Genomic DNA, 22,462 nt, shown 5'->3' with positions numbered 1-22,462 from the left:
TAGTAACCTATGATTCTCTGTGAAATCCTGTGAAATGCAGTAATTAGCAAAGAATATCAATGTCAGCAAGTAATTAACTCAGTTACTACTCTTTCCTCCACTTTCTCAATTGTGAATGCCAACCATTTGTGAGTTACCTGAGGCTACCACTGCTGTATTCATTCAATAGCTTGAGATGTACTGTGCTAAACAGACAATGTTTTGAAGAAACTGGTTTAAATAAACCACAGTTACTTAAGTGAGGGCATGAGGAAATGAAGAAAAAAGTTAGATCAAAACCCCTGGAACATGAGAATTAGCTAAGACTGGCCATTTCCACACTTATGTATAAACACAATAAAATCTTTCAAACATCATGTAATAAAGAAATAAAAGTGTATATACAGTACTTGAAAGGCTAAATATGTTGCTTTTCAGAAGTTTAGAAGTTACAGGTCCAAAACTAGCTGAAAAAAGTCTGCTTAAGAATTTTCAGAAGACAGTTAAAATAGAGTTGATTGGAAAACATTAAAATATCAGAAATCTTCCTATACTTTCCTTGGGAGAACAATTTAAACTTTTAAAACAAGAACAGCACATGTATGCAAATGCATTGTGCTTTCATAAATAGTGTGTCAAAAAACTGTTTCTGGAAATGCTTGCATTGTAGTTTATATTTAGGTTCCCTACAGCAAAAAAAGGTCTGATGGAAAACTGTTTTAAAATTTTCTGAGAATAAGTCATAATAGAAAATTGTTAAAGGCAAGTGCAAACACAATTTGTGCCATATTTTCTGTTATTTGCTGTTTAGTATTTTCATTCTTGTAATATTTACACAGTTTTTAAAAAGTGACAACAAATGAGAAACTTTCATAGACTCTTCTCTTGCCAGGTAGATGTGGGACATGTTGCTCTTGTTGCATGGCAGATTCTGGCTTTAAACAGTATCTTCCTGGAACTAAATACTCCTAAATTTCTTGCCCAGTCCCAATCTAAACTTGCATGAATTCATGAAATCTCTAGCACCCTGTGTGAAGAAGTCCTCACGGTCCTAATACTGGTGTTAGATTTACCACATTCTACTTTAACGTTATACTTTCATTTTGTGGTGGAAAAAGCAATGAATACTTATGCGTGTTTGTAATTTTTTTAATAGACCACTTTTGTATTTCCTACTATTTGGAACTGAAAAACTCCAAGCATATGTCAGCTTACTTTTAATTTTTTTTCACATGGAAGATATTCCATTCTCTACTGACTAATTTTTCAGATATATCTGCACAGTATTTAGTGTTCTAAGATCAGGAATAAAACACAGCCATAGCTGTGCAAACAATGTGTAAAACACGCTAGCATGTGTTGTTTTTTTTCTTGGTTTCTCTTCCTCTCATAGTTACTCCTAAATTTAGCTATTACTTTTTTAAAAAAACAAAGACCATACTTCCCTTTCCTACTGCTTGCAGGTTTGTGTTTGAAAGCTCTATGATAGCTTCTTGGTGTTCTTACACCACTTTTTCATAAGCAAGTTCCACATCACACACTAACAAATGTGATATAAAAACACTAGCAGAAAAACAAATATTGAAGTCACATAATGTGAAATGACCTCTTTAAAATCTAAATTCGAGGATGTAAAATTTGTCTGAAAAATGTTTCTATATATACTGACACACATATACATATGCATATAAATGCACACAATTGCACAGCTCCTGCTACTGTTCTGTACCAAAGCCTCCATGACTGTCACTTTGATACTTCACATGTCTAACCTCTGGCAAGAATAAGATTTTAAGTGTACACATCTGATTATCTGGTTTGACTGGTAAATGTGGAGTGGAAAGGGGCAAAATAGCACCAGGTATAACTCTACTCACTCTAGTGGCTCTATGCTGTGAACACAATTTGTCCTCATATGTCCCCTTCACCAAGGGAAGATCCTACCTCACCAACTTTGTTGTTTTTTATTATAGTGTAAGTGCATCAGTGGACAAGGGAAGAGCCAGTGATGTCAGCTATCTGGACTTCAGTAAGGCCTTTGACGCAGTACGCCGCAACATCCTTCTCTCCAAATTGAAAATGTATGGATTTGATGGATGGACTGAGGAGCTGGTTATGAGATTGTCTCTCTCTGGGTACAGTCAATGGCTCAATGCCTGGGTGGAGATCAGTGACAAATGATGTCCCTTGGGGGGGGGCCAGTGCTGGAATTGGTGCCTTTTAACACTTTCATCAAAGATATCAACAAGTGGAACTGAGTGTACCCTCACAAGGTTCTGGATGACACTAAGCTGTGGAGTGCAGTCAACTCCTGAGGGACAGGATGCCATCCACATGGACCTAGTCAGGTTGTAGGCCCAGGAGAACTTCATGAGGTTCAACAAATCCAAGTGCAAGGTCTTGCACCTGGGTCAAGGTGATCTCCACTATCAGTACAAGATGAAGGATGAAATGATTGAGCACAGCCCTGCCAAAAAAAAAAAAACAACCTGGGGATACTGGTGGATGGTAAGCTAGACATGAGAAAGCTTGCTGTATTGTGGGCTGCATCAAAAGAAGTGTGGCTATCAGGTTGAGGGAGGTGATCCTGGTGGCCTTTCAGTATCTAAAGTGAGTCTATAAGACAGAAGGGAACAGACTCTTTGGCAGGGTCTTTGGTGAGAGGATAAGAGAAAAGGGTTTCAAACTGAAAGAGGGGAGATTCAAATTGGATATAAGAAAGAAGTTTTTACAATAAGAGTGGTGAAGCAGTGGAACAGGTTGCCCAGAGATGTGGTGGAGTTGCTTTTTATGTGAGAACAACTAGAATGCATTGAGCTCCACCTGGGGGTGAATGATGAACAAGTGAAGAGCTGTGGGTAAGAATTAAGGGGCAGGCTAACAAACATATGTGACACTGTTGTGGGTGTGTATGAGAGGCCACCTGATCAGGAGGAAGAAGTTGATGAGGCCTTCTACAAGCAGCTGGAAGTAGTTTTGTGATCTCCAGCCCTGGTTCTTATAGGGGACTTTAATTATCCGAACAGTTGTTGGATAAGCAACATGGCCAGGCACGCACAGTCCAGGCAGCTCCTGTAATGCATTGAAGATAACTTTCTGATCAGAGGAACTGATGAGGATGGGTGTGCTGCTTAACCTTGTTCTTACTAACAAGGAAGGGCTGGTTGGGGATGTGAAGGTTGGGGGCAGCTTGGGATGCAGCAATGAGGAAATAAATGGTGAGGTTCAATATCTTGTGCAGAAGGGGCAAAGAAATAAGTAGGATTGATACCCCGGACTTCAGGAGAGCTGACTTTGACTTCTTCAAAGACCTACTTAGAAGTATCCCACGGGCTAGAGCGTTAGAAGGTAAAGCGGCCCATGAGAGTTGGTTGACATGAAATACTACTTCTTCCATGCTCAAGGTCAGTGCAACCCTAAGAGTAAGAAATCAGGGAAAGGTGGTGGCAAGGGGTCTACGGGGCTGAGCAGGCAACTCATAGGTAAACCAAAGGGAAAGAAGAAGGTCTGTGAAATGTGGAAAAAAGGCCTGTCCACCTGGGAAGAATCAAGGAATGTTGTCAGTGCCTATAGGAATGCAACAAGGAAGGGTGAGGCCCTCTTGGAATTAAACATTGCAAAGACAAAAAGAAAAACCTCGTTACCATTTATTAAGTATGTTAACAGTAAAAGGAAGACTAGGGAATATGTGAGCCCCCTACTAAATGAGGTGGGTGTTCTAGTAACACAGGATGCTGATAAGACAGAGATCTTGAATGCCTTCTTTGCTTCAGCCTTTAATGCTAAGACTGGAATTAAGAGAGAGAGTGTCTGGGGAAAGGAAGACTTCCTATTGGTGTAGGTGTACCTGTTCTGAGAGCAGCTAGCCAAAAGTCAACACACACAAATCCGTGGACCCTGAGGAGATGCACCCATGTGTGCTGAGGGACCTGGCAGAGGTGACTGCTGAACTGCTCTGTACCATCTTTGAAAGGTCTTGGTGAATGGAAGATGTGCCTGACAGAAGAGGCCCCATGTAAATCCAGTATTCTAAAAGGGGCAAGAAGGAGTATCAGGGAAACAACAGACCAGGCTTACCTCCATCCCTGAAAAGGTGATGGAACAACTTTTTCTAGATGCCATCTCCAAGCAACTGGTAGAGAAAAAGGTTATCAAGAGTAGTCAGCATAGATTCACTGGGGGAAGTCATGCTTGACCCACCTGGTAACCTTCTATGATGTCATCACTGGCTGAGTAGATGGGGGGGATAGCAGTGGATGTTGTGTACCTTGACTTCAGCAAGGTGTTGGACACTGTCTCCCACAGCATCCTTGCTATGAAACTTAAAAAGTGTAGGATAGATGAGTGAATGGTGAGGTGGACTGACAATTGACTGACTGGCAGAGCTCAGAGGATTATGATCAGTGGTGCAGAGGCCTGTAACTAGCAGCGTTCCCTAGGGGTTGGTGCTGGGTCTGGTCTTGTTCAGCATCTCTATCGATGTCCTGGATGAGGGAATAGAGCCCACTCTCAGCAGGTTTGCTGATGAAACAAAGCTGAGAAGAGTAGCTGACACATTAGAAGGCTATGCTACCATTCAACAAGACCTGAACAGAGTGGAGATTTGGGCAGGGAGGAACCTTCCTTCCATTATTAATTGTCATGATTCTCTCTGACTTCACTCAGAGTACACCATGTTTTCATTTCCTTCTAATGCAAGTATATTTAAAGCTACATTTGAAGCACATTTCTATCAGTCAGTATGTTAACATAAAACATAAATTAAAAAAAAAATCTGTTTTTTTTCCCCTCAGGTGCTTTAAATTATTTTACACTTTTTTAGAGCTTACTGTTTAAAAGATGAACCTACTTTCAAAAGTGTCCTAATTTTTTTGTTAACCAAAGACTGCCAGCTCTGCATTTTAGTTTCTTTTATTTATGACATTGTTCCACATCATCTTCCAAACATCATGTTAGAGATTGTAGAACTCACCGATTGATCTGTAAACTGAATCTCTTACTCCAGTAAAAGAGCTTGGCTTCTTGGATAGCCATCAGACAGTCTTTGAAGGTATATCATCTTTTCTGCCATCCCTTTGGTGGCCCTGTATTTCTTCCAGTGTCTCACCTTTCCATTTGTGGTGAATGTGGATAATGATTCTTTCCTGTTGTGTAAAGTGCCTTGAGATCTGCACATAAAAGATGAAACAGGTTCTCATTTTCAGATAAGTGCACTTAAAATAAAAATAATTGCTCTTTCAACAGTAGGCATTTGGGAATAAGAGGTCAATAGCAGTGAAACAAGCTAGCTTCTTTTCTCAAGATAAAAAGGTCCTCCACTCAATTAAACAACAACAAAAACAACACCAAACAACAACCACAACAAAAGTAGTCTAAAAAGAAATTTAGGCAAGCAGAATTTAATGCTCTGCCTAGCATTTTTCTACAACTGAGACTGTTATGTCTAGCTGCACACCAAATTCTTTTTTCTAACAGCAAATAGGCTGGATCTTGATGTTGGATGTCAGCAAAAGACAGCAAATCTGGCTGCAGACCAGTGGCAATTGTTTGGAGCTCAACAAAGAACGGGAGTTTAATCTGCTTCTACTAGACCTCCCTCTGAGATGGCATGTCCTTCATCAAGCTTTTGACCTGGCTTTATCCTATTTTAAAAGTTTATTAGACAGGAAAAATCTAAAACTTTCAGATAAAAACTGGGTACAAAACTAAGACTCTGAAAACTAGAGGTGTCTCATCCATCAAGCCCCTAACAGACACGTTTGTGACTGGCAAGCTAGGCATATAAAGTTCGAATTTGGGCTTGGCTCCAGTTATTAGCTAATTAACCAGAAGAATCTTCTGCTGAATGAGTCTAGAAGCTTTCTCGAAGTATGACTTAATATGATGGAAACAGTGAAACTGATTTTTGGAAGATGAGCTCTGGTTTATCATTTTGCCTATTGATTTAACAACAGCAAATACAATATAAAGGATTAGGAACACTTTTTTCTTCTGTATTCTTGTGTGTACAGTAATCACTGACCTAAAAAAACCTACAGCAGCATATGTTGCAGGAAAAGCTTCAAGCAACGTCAGCATCACTATGCAAATTTCATGAAACATCTGTTAAGCAAGACTCAATTATGGAAGTGACAACTGACATGATATTGGTACTATTTTTATCAAACCAAGTTTATTTCTTATGACTTTATTTTCTATGTGAACCCATATGTTTACATGGCAAACTCACCTTCTATTCTGCTATAAAGCAGTAAAGTAGTTCCTATTTCCACCTATTTATGTCATTAGGTGAAGCTGAGATATTTCTCATTCCCAGGTGAGCAAGGTAATGACTGGGAACTTGCACTGTGATTTTCTTGTTCAGATATACTCTGTAGCTCCATAGAAGCTGGGTGGAAGGATAGCAGGTGTGTACAAATTCAAAAGAAGGATTTTTGTTCACTTAAAACTATATCCTAAACTATCCGTTATATTTACTCTTATTTTCAAATGCAGGTTTGTTGAAAACAACAAAAACCATAGAATTTAAGGAGGAACATTAAAATTCAATGTATTCTTAAAAGGATTTTGTGCATAAACTTGAATCACATTTACTGCCTTCCTGCAAACAGTGAAGCTGTACTAGTAGAAGCATGCTTTCAACCTAAGTTCATAGACCATAAGATTTTCAAATTATCAGAACTTAATGACTATTAAAAACTAACTAACTAAAGGGAAACTAGCTAACGAGAGAGCACTGGAGCACAAGTACATGGCTATGCTAAAATTGCCTAATCCAGCCTTACTTGATCTAGGCAAGGCTGGCATAGCAATGCTTAGTAACAACTAAGTTACATTTCAGTTAAAACAAGATGGAAAGGGTAAAACATGGAGAAAGCTTTCCTGAAGCTTCACTATCTCTGTTGCAAGCTCAAGAGGAAACTCCAGGCTTGGCAAGCACCAAGCTCAAGCTCCCTGTAAGGCTCTACAAATTCAAGCTTAAAAATGCAAGCTGCAAGGTTCCTTGGGCATAGTTACACATTATAATTAAAAACAGACCAGCAACACTGTCTGCAGCCAACACCTTACAAACCATTTTTATTTTACTCCCACTGCAGAAATTTTTCAGCTCTTTAAAGGTTTAGCTAGTTCCTTATCCTTCTCATAACAACCCATTTGTGGCTTTCTGGCCCACTGCTGCTGCTGTTGAGTAGCCTAAGGCAACTTCCCAAGCCTCAGTTACACCGCAGTTCAGCTTTTACAGCCCTCCTTCGTGTGCTACAATACCCTCACTGTCTAGCACAAACAGGGACTCTTAGAGAACTCTTCTTTCAGCAAAGGTAAAAGAAGAGCTCTGAGACTGGGAGATGCAGTGGTGGTGGGGGGATGAGTTCACTCACAGCTTTACTGTATTAACAATTTATTTTTCCACGTTGTGTAGTCACAGATACAACCTGTTCCTGTATCCTTTCACTTCAGTGCTGGCATTCATCACGTCTGTTAAAAAAAAATGCTTTCCTGAAATACTCAAGCCAAAAACTCATTTAGTTTTCATTAGCTTTCATTAAAAGTAGAACCTGATTAATGCCTTGAGTAGGTTAGTACAAATTATTCCAGTCTACATAGTGCCAGGGAGTTAATGTCATTATTTTTAGTTCCTCTTTCCTGAACAGTTTCTTCTGTCTATATCCCTTCTCAAAAACCCTATCAGAAATGCATTTTTTTTTAAATGAGAAATAATTTCCCTAGGAAGCAGAGACACTTGTTCCTCTTAGATAATCCTACATTTTGATGTGTCTCACTGCTAAGTACAGGGTCCTACTCTAGCAAAACAACTCAGTAAGGTTTGAAAGAAAGTATTAGACACAAATACAAAAGACTGATAACAAAAATACATTTTAACTGTATATGGCTTCTATAAAGTATTATGAAGCATTGTTTCATGTTCTAGCTGATCAAGATATTATAATCAAAACTATTATTATTGGTGTTGCTTAATACAGAGGGCCTATAGAAATCTCTGAATGTGGCCTCTGTTTCCCAAATACAAGATAAAATAATAAATATCTCCCTTCCCCACACTTTAAGAGAAAAAAATTAATACCATAAGCAAGCAAAGGTTTTAACAGCAGTTGTTCTAGCTTTCAAATGATTTTCAGGAAAGGTCTAGGACAGAAGCATATGGATAAACTATAAGTTTCCCTTACAGAAGAATATTACCTGGAAAGAATGAATTATACTGATGAGACATTCCCCCCATGTAAACTAGCTTACTGAAAGCATACCTATGGAGATTGTTTTAGGCAACTGTAAACAATAGATAAAAGCAATTCAAATTATTTTAATTAGAGTTAATTATATATTTATCAGTGCTTTCTATTAGGCTTAGTTGTGGTACTTAAATGGTTGGTTCACTACGACCATATTTAATAGCATATGATACGATACCTCTTGGCACTGAGGTAAACATGCCTTATGTCAAAACAAAGAACACTGTGAAAAACAGGTCATATTGTCATTCTTCAGTGTGTGGAAGTAGAGATGCTTCCTACATCAGAGACCTAAGAGCAGAAAAGTACACCATTTCCAAAGAATATACTTAAAGATTACCTAGTTCCAACCCCTGCCATGTTTGGTTGCCACCCATTAAATCAGGCTGCCCAGGATCCCATCTAATCCAGCCATGAGCACCTCCAGGATGGTGCATCCACAGCTTCCCTGGGCTATCTGTTCCTGTGCCTCACCATCTTCTGAGGCAAAAATTTCTTCCTAGTATCTAACCTAAATTTCCACTCTACTAGTTTAAAGCCATTCCACCTTATTCTACCACTATTAGTTCATCTAAAAAGTCACTCCCCTTCCTGCTTAGAAGTTTCCTTTCACTACTGGAACACTGCAATGAGGTCTCCCCAGAGCCTTTCCTTCTCCAAGCCAACCAAATCCAGTTCCCTGATCCTTTCTTTACAGGAGAGGTGCTCCAGCCCTTTGACGTCTTTGTGCTTCTCTTCTCAACCTGCTCCAACAACAGAAGAGAAGGCTCCAAGGAGACCTTATAGTGGGCCTTCAAGTACCTAACAGGAGCCCACAGGAAAGCTGAAGAGGGATTCTTTATCAAGGAGTGTAGTGATAGTGCAAGGGGTAAGTTGTTGATGCCCCATCCCTGGAGGGGCTCAGGGCCTGGCCAGCTGAAGCCCTGGGCAGCTGGATCTGGTGGATATTAACCCTGCCCATGGCATGAGGGTTGGAACTAGATGATCTTTAAGCTCCCTTCCAACTCAAACCATTCTGTGATTCCATTTTGTTATTCTATGATTCTACAAACTCAAATACGAGCGTGCTGTTTCTCTAGTCCATTCCAAGATGACTCTTTTTGTGGCTATGGCCAAGATTTAGTTATAATAATTTCATTTTTAAGTGATGAATTAAGTAGGTAACAATAAAAACAAATGAATAAATCAGATGATGTCAGATCTCATGTTACAACACTTGCTCTTACCTCTACCACCCTCACCCCAAGAGGACTCCAAGCTAACTGCAAAAGATTTGTAATAACAAATTCTGTAACCTTTAGTCAGTTTTCATGTTGGTTTAATGTTACTCAGCCTTCCACTAATAGTAATAACTAAAACTCATGTGAAAGCACTTACCTGACTAAGGGCTCTTCTGTACTACAGCATGTAACTATCAGAGCTGGCACTTGTAACACTGTGCATCTGTTCCCTGCAGCCCTCCAGCTGTGCTTAGAGTAACAGACCCCTGCCTAGCTGCTGGATTGCAGCCTGTTTTAATTCTTCCCCTGCCTTTTCTAAGACAGAGAACTGACAGTAATAGCTCAGCAACATTTCAATCCCATTGGTGCATATAGTTAAAAAAAATGGGGGAGGGGAAGGGGGGTTGGGAAAGGGACAACACTGCACTTATTTAATCTTATTTTTCCTCTGTTGTCTGTTAGTGGATAAAAAAACAACTTCATTTCTTTAGTAGACCTGTTTTAATCCTACTTTAATGTAGATATCTAATTACAACACTTAGGAACTTAGCTGAGGTCTCTTCTGAAGCAAATGCACCGACATTCATGTGTTGCATCCGTATTCATGTGCTTTCCAGTGTGGATTTCTCAGAAGTTAGACTCTGATGTTGAATCTGCGTCTGGGACTCTTACTGGGATACAGAAACAGGTGTGTCAGATCAGAAGTCCCATGCCTCTGATCAGAAAAGAGGATAAATGTTGGCGTTTGGACTCCCTTCATTCCTGGAAAGAAACAGTGAGAAGCAATGAGAAACATCAAGAGTAAAGCATGTACCTGATAAAGGTGAGATAAATTCATCTCTGAAACTGCCTGTTTCTCTTCTCTGGTAGAAAAAGTTGATTAACACAAATATAGATATTTACAGCGTAGACAAAAAGAGATAAATGCTGACTCACACAGGATGAACTCTTCAGGGCTTCTAAACATCAACAGCAATAGAATCACCACCGAATCACAGAATATCAGTCACCTGGGTTGAAAAGGACCTCAAGGATCATCGAGTCTCAACCCCCCTGCTAAGTGCAGGGTAGCCAACCACTAGATCAGGCTGCCCAGAGCCACGTCCAGTCTGGCCTTGAATGCCTCCAGGAACAGCAACAAGGGCAAATTCTCTCATAGATATCAGATATCTAGAGATAGATATCTATCAGTATATAATGTCTATATCTATATAATATATCTATCAATATCTATATCAATATCTATATAATCTGATATCTATCAGTAGATAGATATCTGATATTTGATAGAGATCATAGAAACAGTAGAGCAAGGGCAAATTCTTGCTACTCTTGTTGAAATATAAGAGATGTGAGGTTTTCACAGTTTTGCCTTCCTCTCTCAACTAAAAAGCAACTAGCTATTGTAAGTGGCAAAGCATAGCTTAAGGGTATCACGAGTGTAAACAGCAAAAAAAAAAATCAGGAAAGTTCCCTATGGCTGTTCTCATATCAGCTTTTATTGTTGCAGGAAGAAGGTAAGAACGGAACCAAGACGATCTGAAACTGACCTTAATTGTTTTCCTAACCAAATACTGAATACTGTAACCAAATATATTAGGCTTCAAAGTACTTGTATGGCTGCTTTCATTTTCATCAGGAAATAAAATAATCTAAAAGAGTATTTTCAGGAAAAGTTAGAAGAGCAAAAGCAGGCACACAGAGAAGTGGAGGTCAGCTTTCTCCTTAATGTTAACTTCACTTTTCAGATTGACAGAAAGTAATTAAAAATATAACACAAATGAGATCATTAATACTAAACTATCTGGAGCAGCTGAAACTGGATCAAGTCCACAATAACAACAAATCAGCCTAATAATGACACCTGATTAGTAAGATCAGCATGTTGCAAGACATCTGTGCAACGAAGATAAGAATGTTTTGCAGAAGATGCTTGAATAACTTTAATGCCTGGATTTCTGGAAATGCATGAACTGCAGCTTTGGAAGGTATCACTTCCTTGAAAAACTTCTTTAAGAACAAAGGAAACTAAAATTCGTTTTATAACAGCCAAACACTGTGATTGTGGTCAATGTTGTGTGGCTGTGAAATAGGACATATTAGGCAAGTTACTTCTATCCTGTTGACAGACAGAAACACAGAGCTGTTGACTGAATTTTCTCTGTTCCTTGGGTGTATCATAGTCATAATCAACCACGTACCTTTCTTTTGCCCAGCAGCATCAGGGGGTGAGAAATGCTCCTGCAGTCTACAGAAAGGAAAGGAACCCTCTGTTCTTAAACATACTCTCCCTAAAGCCCTCAGAACGTGCATCTGTTATCAGACCAATACGATGGAAAAGTGCAACATAAGAATCCTCCTTCTCCAATACGAAAGGCAGGGTTAACAGCCTGTCAAATGTGACCATGAGAAAAGCCATCTTTTGGTGTCTTCTCTTCGGGATAGCAAAGGAGGCTGCGGGCTTTGCTGCAGACATTTTACTGCTGACTTTTAAAACTCAGAAGAAGCTTCTCTCAATGAGACATTGACTTCAGGCAGCCTTCTGTGTTTTGACATCTCTCTGAGTAATTTAATTACTATTTGTGGAATTTAAACTGTTGTAAACTGTCACACCAGAACAGAAAATGCAACCCAGTACAGAAAATGCAATAGAATACCTTATTATCTGGAATTGCTAATTATATAGATTAACAGTTTATTTTGCTCTCTTACCTTGCTTATATGAATATTACAAGACTGGATCTCCAGTAAAATGGGAAGGTGCTCCCCATTCTTCAGCTGTTTAGCTCTCAGATGGTCACACCTTCTACTATAATGGGATAAAAAGAATTTTGCAGAGGCTGGCATTGAGAGCCTATTTTCTCTAAAAAGTGCATAATGACATGGTTAGAGGAAATGGTCCCTGGATAGATGAGATAAGCTGATAAAGGGGCCACCTAGCTAAGCCCTACTGTTAGTGTCAAATTGATTTTCAGACAATCAGTCCTTTGGGGAATAAAATAATTATTTTAACAAAATAACAATTTGCCTCTGGTAGGGAGAGGGAAAGTTACTTTTTTTATGAATCAAGAGTGTCATCAAATAAAAGCAAACACTTCCCCATTTTTAATTCCTCCATCTTCTTCATTGTAACTGTTAAAAATTCTGTAATTCCTGAACTTCTCCTTGCTTCATTTGTTGAAGGTGATATAAAACTGATTAATCAAGCAGGTTTACTACCAAAACAATGTAAGAAATTTTCTTTCCTTGTTGAAACACTTCATGTTGTCGTTTTTTTATTTTTATTAATTGCAAGTGCATTTGCTAGGAAGAGCTCAGTTCTAACACCTGAAGATCAAAGCTTAACTGCAATTCTTATTACTTGCTGAATGCAAAGGCTTTCTTGTCTTAGACAGAGCACCAGCTTTAAGAGGACAAAAAGTTGAACATCCAGATTTAAGGAACTTCTGCATGAGTGATACTCCCTCAAATGTGTCTGGCATGGAGGACTACATTGGAATACACAGCTTTGACTCCCTCCAACCCTTTAAGCTTCCCGCTCAGCTCATTCAGAAGCTGACGGCATCCATTTGCTATTCCCTCCTGAAGGTGCAGCCCCAGCACCGTGCCTCCTCGCAGCCAGATGCACACTTCTGAGCTTTGTGCTTCCCAGAGTGAGCCATGGCGTGGCAGGCTGGAGCCGTGCTGGCCTCAGCCTTAGTCCTGCTCTCAACATCAAGGAATGGGTTCAGTTTATGTCTGCATACATGTCTACAAGAGACCATCATGCGGTGTTTTGTGGTAAAAAGAACTTACTATCTATTGTAATGCAACATTAAAGCTAGAAAATTCTGGGATACCATCCAGACGATGTACTACTCTTTCAGACTATAGGCACTGAAAAAGATGCACGTAAATGCTGAGTGCATCAGTTCAGAGGAACTGAAAATACCCATTGAGCCCTGTGAGTACTTTACCAGCTACAGGACAGGCTGTTTGGCTCTCTGACCACAGACTGTGCAGAACTCTGAGCAGCAAATAACGCCTACATGCTCAACCAGAATGAACGCTATTAGCAATCAGAAGAAACAGTTTGTCATAGGAATACTGAATTAAAGATGGAAAGATTTGAGTTTTAGGAGTACTAACAGGAAAATACTGTGAAATCTGCAATAACAAAGGAGAAATCACCACACTAGTTTCTATATAGCAAAGTGATCTTGAAGAAAAATTCAGTTTATAAACCGCATAAAAATATACCTTGAAAAACAGATAGAGGTTCAACATCAAAAGAAAAAAAAGAATCCACAATGAACTCAGGAATACGATTTTCTGATGATGTTAAGTAATAGAGAAGGAAATTCAGTACAATCTGAAAAATTCTATTCTGGATTTTGAAAACATGTTGCCTTATAAGCTAAAAAAACCCTAGAAGTACATTAAAAACACTATTTTTATTTCTCTAGAAAACATATTGGAACTGAAAGATCTCAAATGTCAAATAATGTCTCTGTAAAGAAAAATCCAGACCATATAAAACAAAAAAATTCAACTTCTTTGTCTGTATGCATGTTACAAAACGACCTACTATATTTACTGTTATTGAGCCTCCAGAATTTATTTTTGGAGGTCAAACAAATCATTTTTGGCTTTTAGTTTTTTTCCTCTCTTTTTTTGATGGAAATGGGTGGGAAGGATATTTTGATTTCTTTTATTAGTTAGATTTTCCTGGAGAATTACTTTTTCCCTTTTAAACACTCCCATTGACATAACACATTAAGAAGCATTGTGCTGTGAAGTGTAACATCAGCTTGTATCAGTCACACTGCATTACTTTACATGCCCAGCCTGATGTGTCACTGCACAATAAGAGCAGAAACATCCTACATAACAGAAAGCACCCATAGCTTGCAGATGAAAATACTGTAAAATAATTTTTGTAGGCACATATACTGCTTGTATATACACACTCCCAATTCTGAAAGGTAGCACCACTTAACACACAATTTCCCTGGGACAGGAGGTATTCTGAAATACCAGTGCCAGCAGAAAACAGACCATGTATTAAATGTTAGCAAAGAAAACACATTCTGTGGCTGTTTCCAAAATACCTACACATTGAAAAGCAGCTTCTACTGTTCATATAACAATAAAAAAATTTTGGAGAATGATTTATGCAGTTATTGATAAGTTTATCAATATTTTGCTTCAGATACCTTGTTTTCGTGTAAAACAAAGTATGTATTTTCTGTAAATTTGCAGGTATAAGAATACTGTTTTCGGATTGACCAACTCTCCCCACTGCTCCTGTGCCCACAAGCTGAAACAGGGTTTATTTTTAGTTAAAATTTTACACCCTCACTCTACAGAAAAGGATTTAATGTAACCCTTTTGTCATTAAGCATTTTCAGATGGAGAGTAATGGAGCATATCCAGAGAAGGGCAATGAAGCTGGTGAAGGATCTGGAGCACAGAGCCTTCATAAGACTTATGGGAAGAGGCTGAAGGAATTGGGATTGTTTAGTCTAGAGAAGAGGAGGCTCAGAGGCGATGTTATTGCTTTCTAAAGCTACCTAAAAGGAGGTTGTGGCAAGGTGGGCATCAGCTTCTTCTCCCATGTAACTAGTGATTGGACAAGACTGAATAGATTCAAGTTGCACCAGGAGAGGTTCAGGTTGGATATTAGGAAGAATTTCTTCTCAGAAAGAGCAGTCAGGCACTGTAACAGGTTACCCAAGGAGGTGGTGGAGTCACCGTCCCTGTTGGTGACTAAGGAAAGGGTAGATATTGTATTGAGTGACATTGTTTAGAAAGTAAGTATTGATGATGGATGGTTGGGCTTGATGATCTTAGAGGACTTTTCCAACCTTAATGATTACCTAGGCAAAAAAACTTCAGCATTTTATCTCCGTACCATTATACACATAACTAAGTTCCTGGATAACTCTAGAACAAACAAGCATTATCAGAAAATATATCTAAAATGAAGTTAAGTTGCTGTCCCTTCTTTTAGGTGTGAAGTGCTCTGCTTTGAGGTTAGGTTACTGATTAAAACATTTGGAGGTAAATATGAAATAAGCAATGAAAAGCTGCCTGAAATTAAAACTGAAATTGTATATACAAGACATTGAGGTAAGGGATTATTTTTTCTAAGTGTCAGTTTCCTCATTGATAAATTTAACTATCCATTTTTAAAACTTTATTTTATCATGAGGACTGAACATTTTTTCCACAGAACATGGTTTTCAGTAGTTTGATTTAAGCATGGAGTAATATAGACCTCACTTTTTCTGTGAACGTTATTGCTTTTATGTTTGTATATAATATTAGTCTTATTATATACAACTTCTAAGATTAAAAAATTATCTGTAAGCCCACTGATTATTATTGCCCCTTGCTGAAAATGTCTGGTCTAATCTGCTCAGCAGAACATGCCTGCTATGTGCCATATACACTCAATTGAACTGTCCTTGCTTTCTGATTACCCTCAGCTCAAATCCCTTCTACACTGTTCCCCAGGAAGGCTTTTAGGTTGGATAACTAGCTGTGCATTCTTCGCCCATTTTCTTAGAATTCCTCTTCAAATGTGTGAAAACTTAAAGCATTGTCCACACTCAGACAGGACAAGAAGGAACTGATTCTTTACTCTCTTTTATTTCCCAAGTGAAAACATACATGGAGCACATCATAAAGGTGGTGGGTCCCCTCCCTAGGAGAGAGTGTGACAGCCATGACGTTCTAAAGTAAAGTGAATGTGCATCATTCCCATTCCCATGCAAATCCTATTCCCTCCCCAGGAGATATCTGGGAGAGTGATTTTGTGTGAGATTCCTGGAAGTCCCAGTACATTCAACAAGTCTAATTTGGCTTACACATGCAATTTCTTTTCAGAATTTCACCTCAATAAATGTACATTCTTTCCTCCAAGGATCAGAGGATTGAGTAATTTTTATCAAGCATGTAGAAGAAAATGAAATGTTTTCTGATGCTCAGCTTATAGTGGAACAAGTGTTGAACTATATAAGATGTGCTTTTGAAAACACTGTTTTCTGTGGCCTCCTCTTATGGGTCAACATAAGAGCTGATTTTCACTACCACATTAGAACAGTGCAGTCCATTCTGCGATGATTGCTCAGTCTTTCCTATCACAAATCAACTTTCCCATCAAAACTATATTTACTATAATTTCTAGCCTCCAAATAACTTCAGTAGCAACTACTGAAAATTACCATAAGCTTTTCAAATAAATTCACATCATTGCCTGCTACAACTTCCAGTATGAAGCAACAGTTACCTACCTTTTTTAATCAGCTCTCCAACATCTTACAAGGAAGCTTAAACAAATTAAATGTATATACAAGATCTCAGGTTTTTAAGATTTTAATTAAATCTTAAAAAGAAGAAGTCTGTATCTTACCAATGATTGACTAAAACCTGAGGAGCTTGCATATGCAAAATATCAATGGCCAATATTATTTACAATATATTTCAGTTAATTCTAGGAAAGACAATTTAAAGCGATGACCTTTGTATCATCAACTTTTTCTGGAAAACACCAGTAAGCAAAACATTTTTTCATACTGCTGATTTTGGAAATATATATCAAGAACAGCACACTTCAAAGAATCAAAATAGTGGCAAAAGCAATATTCAAGAAGAATAGGATTGTCAGCTGAAGTATTTTTGTGCTTCCCAAAAAATTTACCTTGACTACATCGTTGGTAAGACACCAAACCTCCCCACCATACTGTTCTGCTCATTGCACAACTCAGACTGGACTTGTCAACAGCGATAATTTTCTCCTGTTTATCTTTCCAGTTTGAGACATCATTTCAGCATGCAACGCATACAAGTGAAAATATATTTCAGAGGGCTGGCAAACTTATACTTCAGCAGATGAGCTTGCCTCCGAGGCAATAACTAATTAACAGGCAAACAGAATACTCCTGTAGCCAACTTTCTTTTTTTTTTTTTAAAGCAAGAATACAAACCTCAAGTTTGAGAATTTACTTAATCTTCTATACTTTAGGAGTTAATGCTTAGAAGCCGAGCATCCCTCCCTCATGTTGCTAGCAGCAAAATTACAGTGGATGTCATCTGGTAGCAGCACAAGAAGCATTTCAGCTTTTCCGGCTGCTGTTGGCTTCACTGCTGGCAGATACAACATCAGAGAAGTTCAGGGGATGCTGAAAGAAATTACAGTGGCTGCTAACACTTCAGTTCACTACATTCTGCCTTTGTTTAAAGCCAGGCCTTGTTTTTAGTGTGTCCAGGAGATATTGCAGGTGTACAAAATAAACTAATCTACAGTCATACATTTCATGCTTCATATGTGAATGGTAACATTTGACTATACACTATGAGTTTGAGCTACATCTTCTATTTTTGTTTATTGGCTTGCTAGAAAAATACTAAAAAGCCCTGTAATTATAAATATTAATATCATTATCACAAAGTTCTTCCTTATATTTATAAGCACAGTCAGTAAAAATTAAGTTTGGGAAATTGTCAGTTTACTTTCCGTGAGACAATTCTACATTTTGAAAGCTGACTGCAGCTCTGGGAACATAGTATTGGTAAAGAGCAAATGTCAACTCAGTTGTCATATAGATTTGAACTACTAAAATATTTTTTTAAAGAAAAAAACCTTGAAGGTGGAATAAAAACATATTTGTAAAGTATTTAGATCAATTGTCATTAAGATTTCCTCAGGAAATCTTGGCTTGAGTGGTCATTTCTCCATAGACATCAGCAAAGCAAAGATTTTGGCCTCTGTGTAACAAGTAAGATAAATACTATTTCTTTTTAGATACAAAAAATAAGTCACTTGAAACTCAACTTCTTAGATTTTCTGAAAATGACAATCCAAAACAAGGACAGAAGTAATGTGAATACCTTGAGTATTGTTGTCAAAGCATTAATAATCTTAACATAAAGCAACAGGAGCTAAAAGAATAGAAGTTGAATAAAAATAAGACCTTTTTCCTTGTGCACATGCCACAGCATAGCATTAGAAGATTCATGCCTGATATTTTATTTTGGCTACTGAAAAATTACATCAATGTATGAGTGGATACAAACACCTTGAAACAGAAAGAAAAAAATAAGCACATTTTCAGTAAGCACTACACCAAAAATCCAGAAGTTAAATGCATTTATCATGTTTCTGCTGTATAATCTGTATTTGCAACTATTTATTAAGAAAATGCATCTAACTTCACAAGGGGATAAACTGAACTTGGTTTACTTACCTTGCATACTTGAATTTTTATAGGGCTAAGAATTGCCTTTATTTCTGGAAAAAAAAATATCACTAGGATTGTCTTAGGGTATTTCAAAAGTATTAAATGACAGATTTATATCCTTACTGGTTTTCCCTGAGATTAATTCTTCATAGAGGCTGAAATTAAAAATATTATATGCATTTAAAAGTTGTGCAAGTATTTTTTTAAATATATTTTCTTAACTTATTTACAGAAAAAAACATATAATGATATAAAATCTTTTATTAGCTCCTACTGAGAAAAACCTGACTTTCTGACTTTAGAGTTAAAATTGCCTTTTCTTGTAGCTTTTATATGGAAAACCATCCTGCCAAGTACATCCTCGTGAAACCTTTATATCTTGAAACAGCACACTGTAATAATACACTATATACGTAACAGTACATCATTATGCACCAACAAGCAAGTCCATCTATACAAGATGAATGGAGATAGTTAAGTACTAAAAATTATTGAACAAAAAGCACTTAATCTTTAAATACCAAGCTTATATGCATACTAAATTGCAAAGAAATATCACTTGCAATTACATGTATATTATTTTATTTTCACTAGAAACTATATCAAATCTTAAGTGAGCATTTCACAATGAGATTTATCCTTTAAGTGTATTTTTAGGAGAGGGTGTTTGAGAAACAAATTATGCAGAAATTTGTGGCTTACCAAATAGCAGCTTTTTCAATCTGAGGGAGGTGCAAGAAGCAAAAATATTTCTGTGGTTACTTCTGCACTATTCCTTCAGCACAGGAAAGCACAGCAACTCATCAAGGAGCAAAGTGTGCTGAAGAAACCAAGGAACTGAGGCACACCATAGTCTTTGGTTTTGAATTCAAACACTCTGTTGGCTTATCATTAAGTTAAATCTAGGAATGATTTTGCTATTTTGTGTGGAGGTGTACTATAATCCTAGAAGAACTTGCAGACATCAGTTCTGATAACGGAAAATACTGTTGTTAAATATTTTACCATTTAGTCTTCCATTTTTCACAGAGAAAAATCATAGTTCCAGAAGCTGGAAATTTTAGCTGGGGATTTCCACAATTAAATCAAAAATTGAGGATGTTGCTGGTTTGGAAATATGGATTCTGTCTTCTGGTAGTTCAGTTGTTTTTATTCAAGTCACTACTGCTACTATGTAATTGGATATTTCTATATGCACTAATTAGCAAAGAGCTCACTGCTGTTGCCAACATGAGCACACAGCATTACAGGCATGCCTAGAAAGTGGAAGAGACATTAGGCTTAGTTCATCAGGGCAGCTTTGGCACTGCTGTTGTTTGCATCAGCCTTTCATTAGATCTGAAAGCACGTCTCTCTATACGAGGCAACACTGTCTTATACTTCAGCATACAGCTACTTTTCAGTCTGCATTAAAAAAAAAGTTACAATCCCCCCCCCNCAACTCATTCACAGTTAGACAGAGATAATAAACCAGTCCTGCTGTGGAGAAAGAGTACACCTAATGGTTTATCGGTTATTCTAGAGCTTATTTTCAATTTCCTCTGTAGAGTGGAAAAACCACAAATGAACTTTTTTAAACTGAATTTTTATTTGACCTCTTTGCTAATTAGTGCATATGAAAATGTCAGTTTACCCAGGGGCAGCAGTTACCCAGCTAGCAGTAGCTGACTTACAAGGAAATGTTACTATATTTTTACTCTGGTCTTTTATTTGCTGTAATTTATGCTTTTCCATATATTTCACTGCGTTCTTATTCTTGCCTCATTAATTCATAACAAATTGCTTGCGATAGTCTTTCCATGAATAGTTCATTAAGGAAGTTATTCCAAGCAGCATGGCAATTACTGTGACCATAAGGGATCCTAGGTGGTCACTGAGAAGAAATGGTTTCTTTTATATACACATAACCTGCTGTCCCCTGAAAACCTGTTATGAAGTTTAACAATAATTTTAAAATACTAAAACATTTGTTTCCCTATAAGAAATTACATAGAGAAATTATGCAGGCAGGGACTTGAAAAATCTATGCAATTTTAACTCCCGTGAACAATATGTTGCACTGCAAGATTTTTCCCATTCTTACCACAATAACATTGCTCAAAAAAGCAATACTTCTACAGTATAATAAGTAATAAATACAGGAGGGCCTCTGCTCACCATCCATAAAGAGGATATTCCATGCATCTCTACTAGCATCTGTGTGATATGTAAATATTATTAAAAACATTAAAATTACTTTACATAGGCTATTGTACCTGTATTCATAGCAGTTATTCTAACATAAAATTCTATTCAGGAAGTTTCCTGCAACAAAGAACGGAAAAAGCTGCAATAAGAATGACCACAGCACATTTAAAAATGTGTGATGATGAAACTTGGAAATGACAGACAAGAAACTACAGTGCTACTGTGATACTTTCGGCTAAAGCTTACGAGCAATGCCAATAATAGCCAATCCTCACCTCAGGACAAAAAAAAAATATTCCAAGTGTGACCTGGAAAAGTCATTTTCAGTTATTTGAAAAGATGCAAGAAGTGCTCCACAGAAACAAAATATTAGCATCATTAGCACTTTGTGGCAGAACATACACGACAGAGACATAAAGTTGCTTGAGAAGCTCTCACGTACACTTATTCAATTTATCCAATTGCATGGCAATTAGTTCTTGCTTTTTTCCCCCCTATTAAACTATAAAAATCAAATCATTCAATTACGAGAGTCATGTAAGTTCAGCCTCATGGAGGAACAATAGATCACAAACAAGTGTAATCTTTTTTCTGCTCTTTAAAAAAGTCACATCTTTAAAGTTAATTTCTCTGTCTATTCCTCTACATTTCCAAATCAGGTACTGTACTTCCTCACCATCTGTTTCTTTCTTGCCCAATGGCAAATGCTTTACCACAGTGGCACCATTGAATGCTGCCATTTTGAAAAATAGAAGCATCAAAGTAATTGGAAAACAGTAAGTTATGGAACTCAGAAAGCGCAGCAGATGGTTTATATCAGAAAACAGATTGTTTAAATTTACTCAATTATTATTTTACCACATACTGTAATGCTAAAATGTGATGGAAAGTACAGCAATAACAGCATGGTGGCACAATCCTAGGCTGCAGTAAATGACAACAAACCCTAATACAGCAGCCACAGAAACAGAAGAAAATCCGCTTACCTGCAGAAGGCCCCATGTAGGTAGGGATCTCCAGAGAGATACCCTTGCCTCCACTGCCCTTAAGGGGAGTCTGGGAGCCCTTAAATGATGTCTGGGAAGGGTGGATCCTGGCTCCACCCCTTCCAGTCACTCAGGTACATTACATACACCTGAGCTCCCCTGGGTTGGCCCTGCCTTCATACCAGGTGCTCAGTCACTGGTTCAAGCCATGATTTAGCGTTTCTGCTTCACCTACTCTAATTAAAACCTCACTAACTTGGATGAAATATAGCATGTAATAATTGTTTTGTAATTTTTTTTTGTTTTTCTATTTCTCCCCATTTTAGCACTTGTTAGCTCAGAGATGGCGCACCTACTATTTTGTGGAAGGCTTGTCAGAAATCATATGAGTTTTTACTTTGAGGGTCTCAACTGAATGTATTCTCTGTTTATCTATTAAACATGACGTATGGGAGAAAGATATAGGTTCAGTCTGTTGTTTAAAAAAAAATTAAAGAGCATTTGCCTGATATAGGCATAGATTAAACTACAGCATTTCATTGTAATAAGTATAAAAATTCTGACAAGGCTGATACTGGGAGGAAAAAAAAGGAAAAAAAAGCATTCCTTCTCTTTCT

The 22,462-nt window shown here is 37.7% G+C and overlaps 1 protein-coding gene across 1 annotated transcript in view; it reads right to left on the bottom strand.

The window, feature by feature from the left end:
• LOC110398721 (fibrous sheath CABYR-binding protein-like) overlaps nucleotides 1-21,892 on the bottom strand; it is a 40,216-nt gene extending 18,324 nt beyond the window's left edge. Inside the window, exons 1-4 of the mRNA XM_021396633.1 lie at nucleotides 21,846-21,892; nucleotides 20,928-20,976; nucleotides 8,063-10,210; nucleotides 4,952-7,455 (exon numbers count right to left, since the gene is read on the bottom strand). Coding sequence (XP_021252308.1) covers nucleotides 4,952-5,013 — 62 coding nt within the window. The 5' untranslated portion in view covers nucleotides 5,014-7,455; nucleotides 8,063-10,210; nucleotides 20,928-20,976; nucleotides 21,846-21,892. The remainder of the gene's footprint in view (nucleotides 1-4,951; nucleotides 7,456-8,062; nucleotides 10,211-20,927; nucleotides 20,977-21,845) is intronic.

The sequence above is a fragment of the Numida meleagris genome, chromosome 4 (genome assembly GCF_002078875.1).
Source record: "Numida meleagris isolate 19003 breed g44 Domestic line chromosome 4, NumMel1.0, whole genome shotgun sequence".
NCBI classification, from domain to species: Eukaryota; Metazoa; Chordata; class Aves; order Galliformes; family Numididae; genus Numida; species Numida meleagris.
The sequence above is the reverse complement of the archived record's forward strand: the minus strand, read 5'-3'. Positions and strand labels throughout refer to the sequence as shown.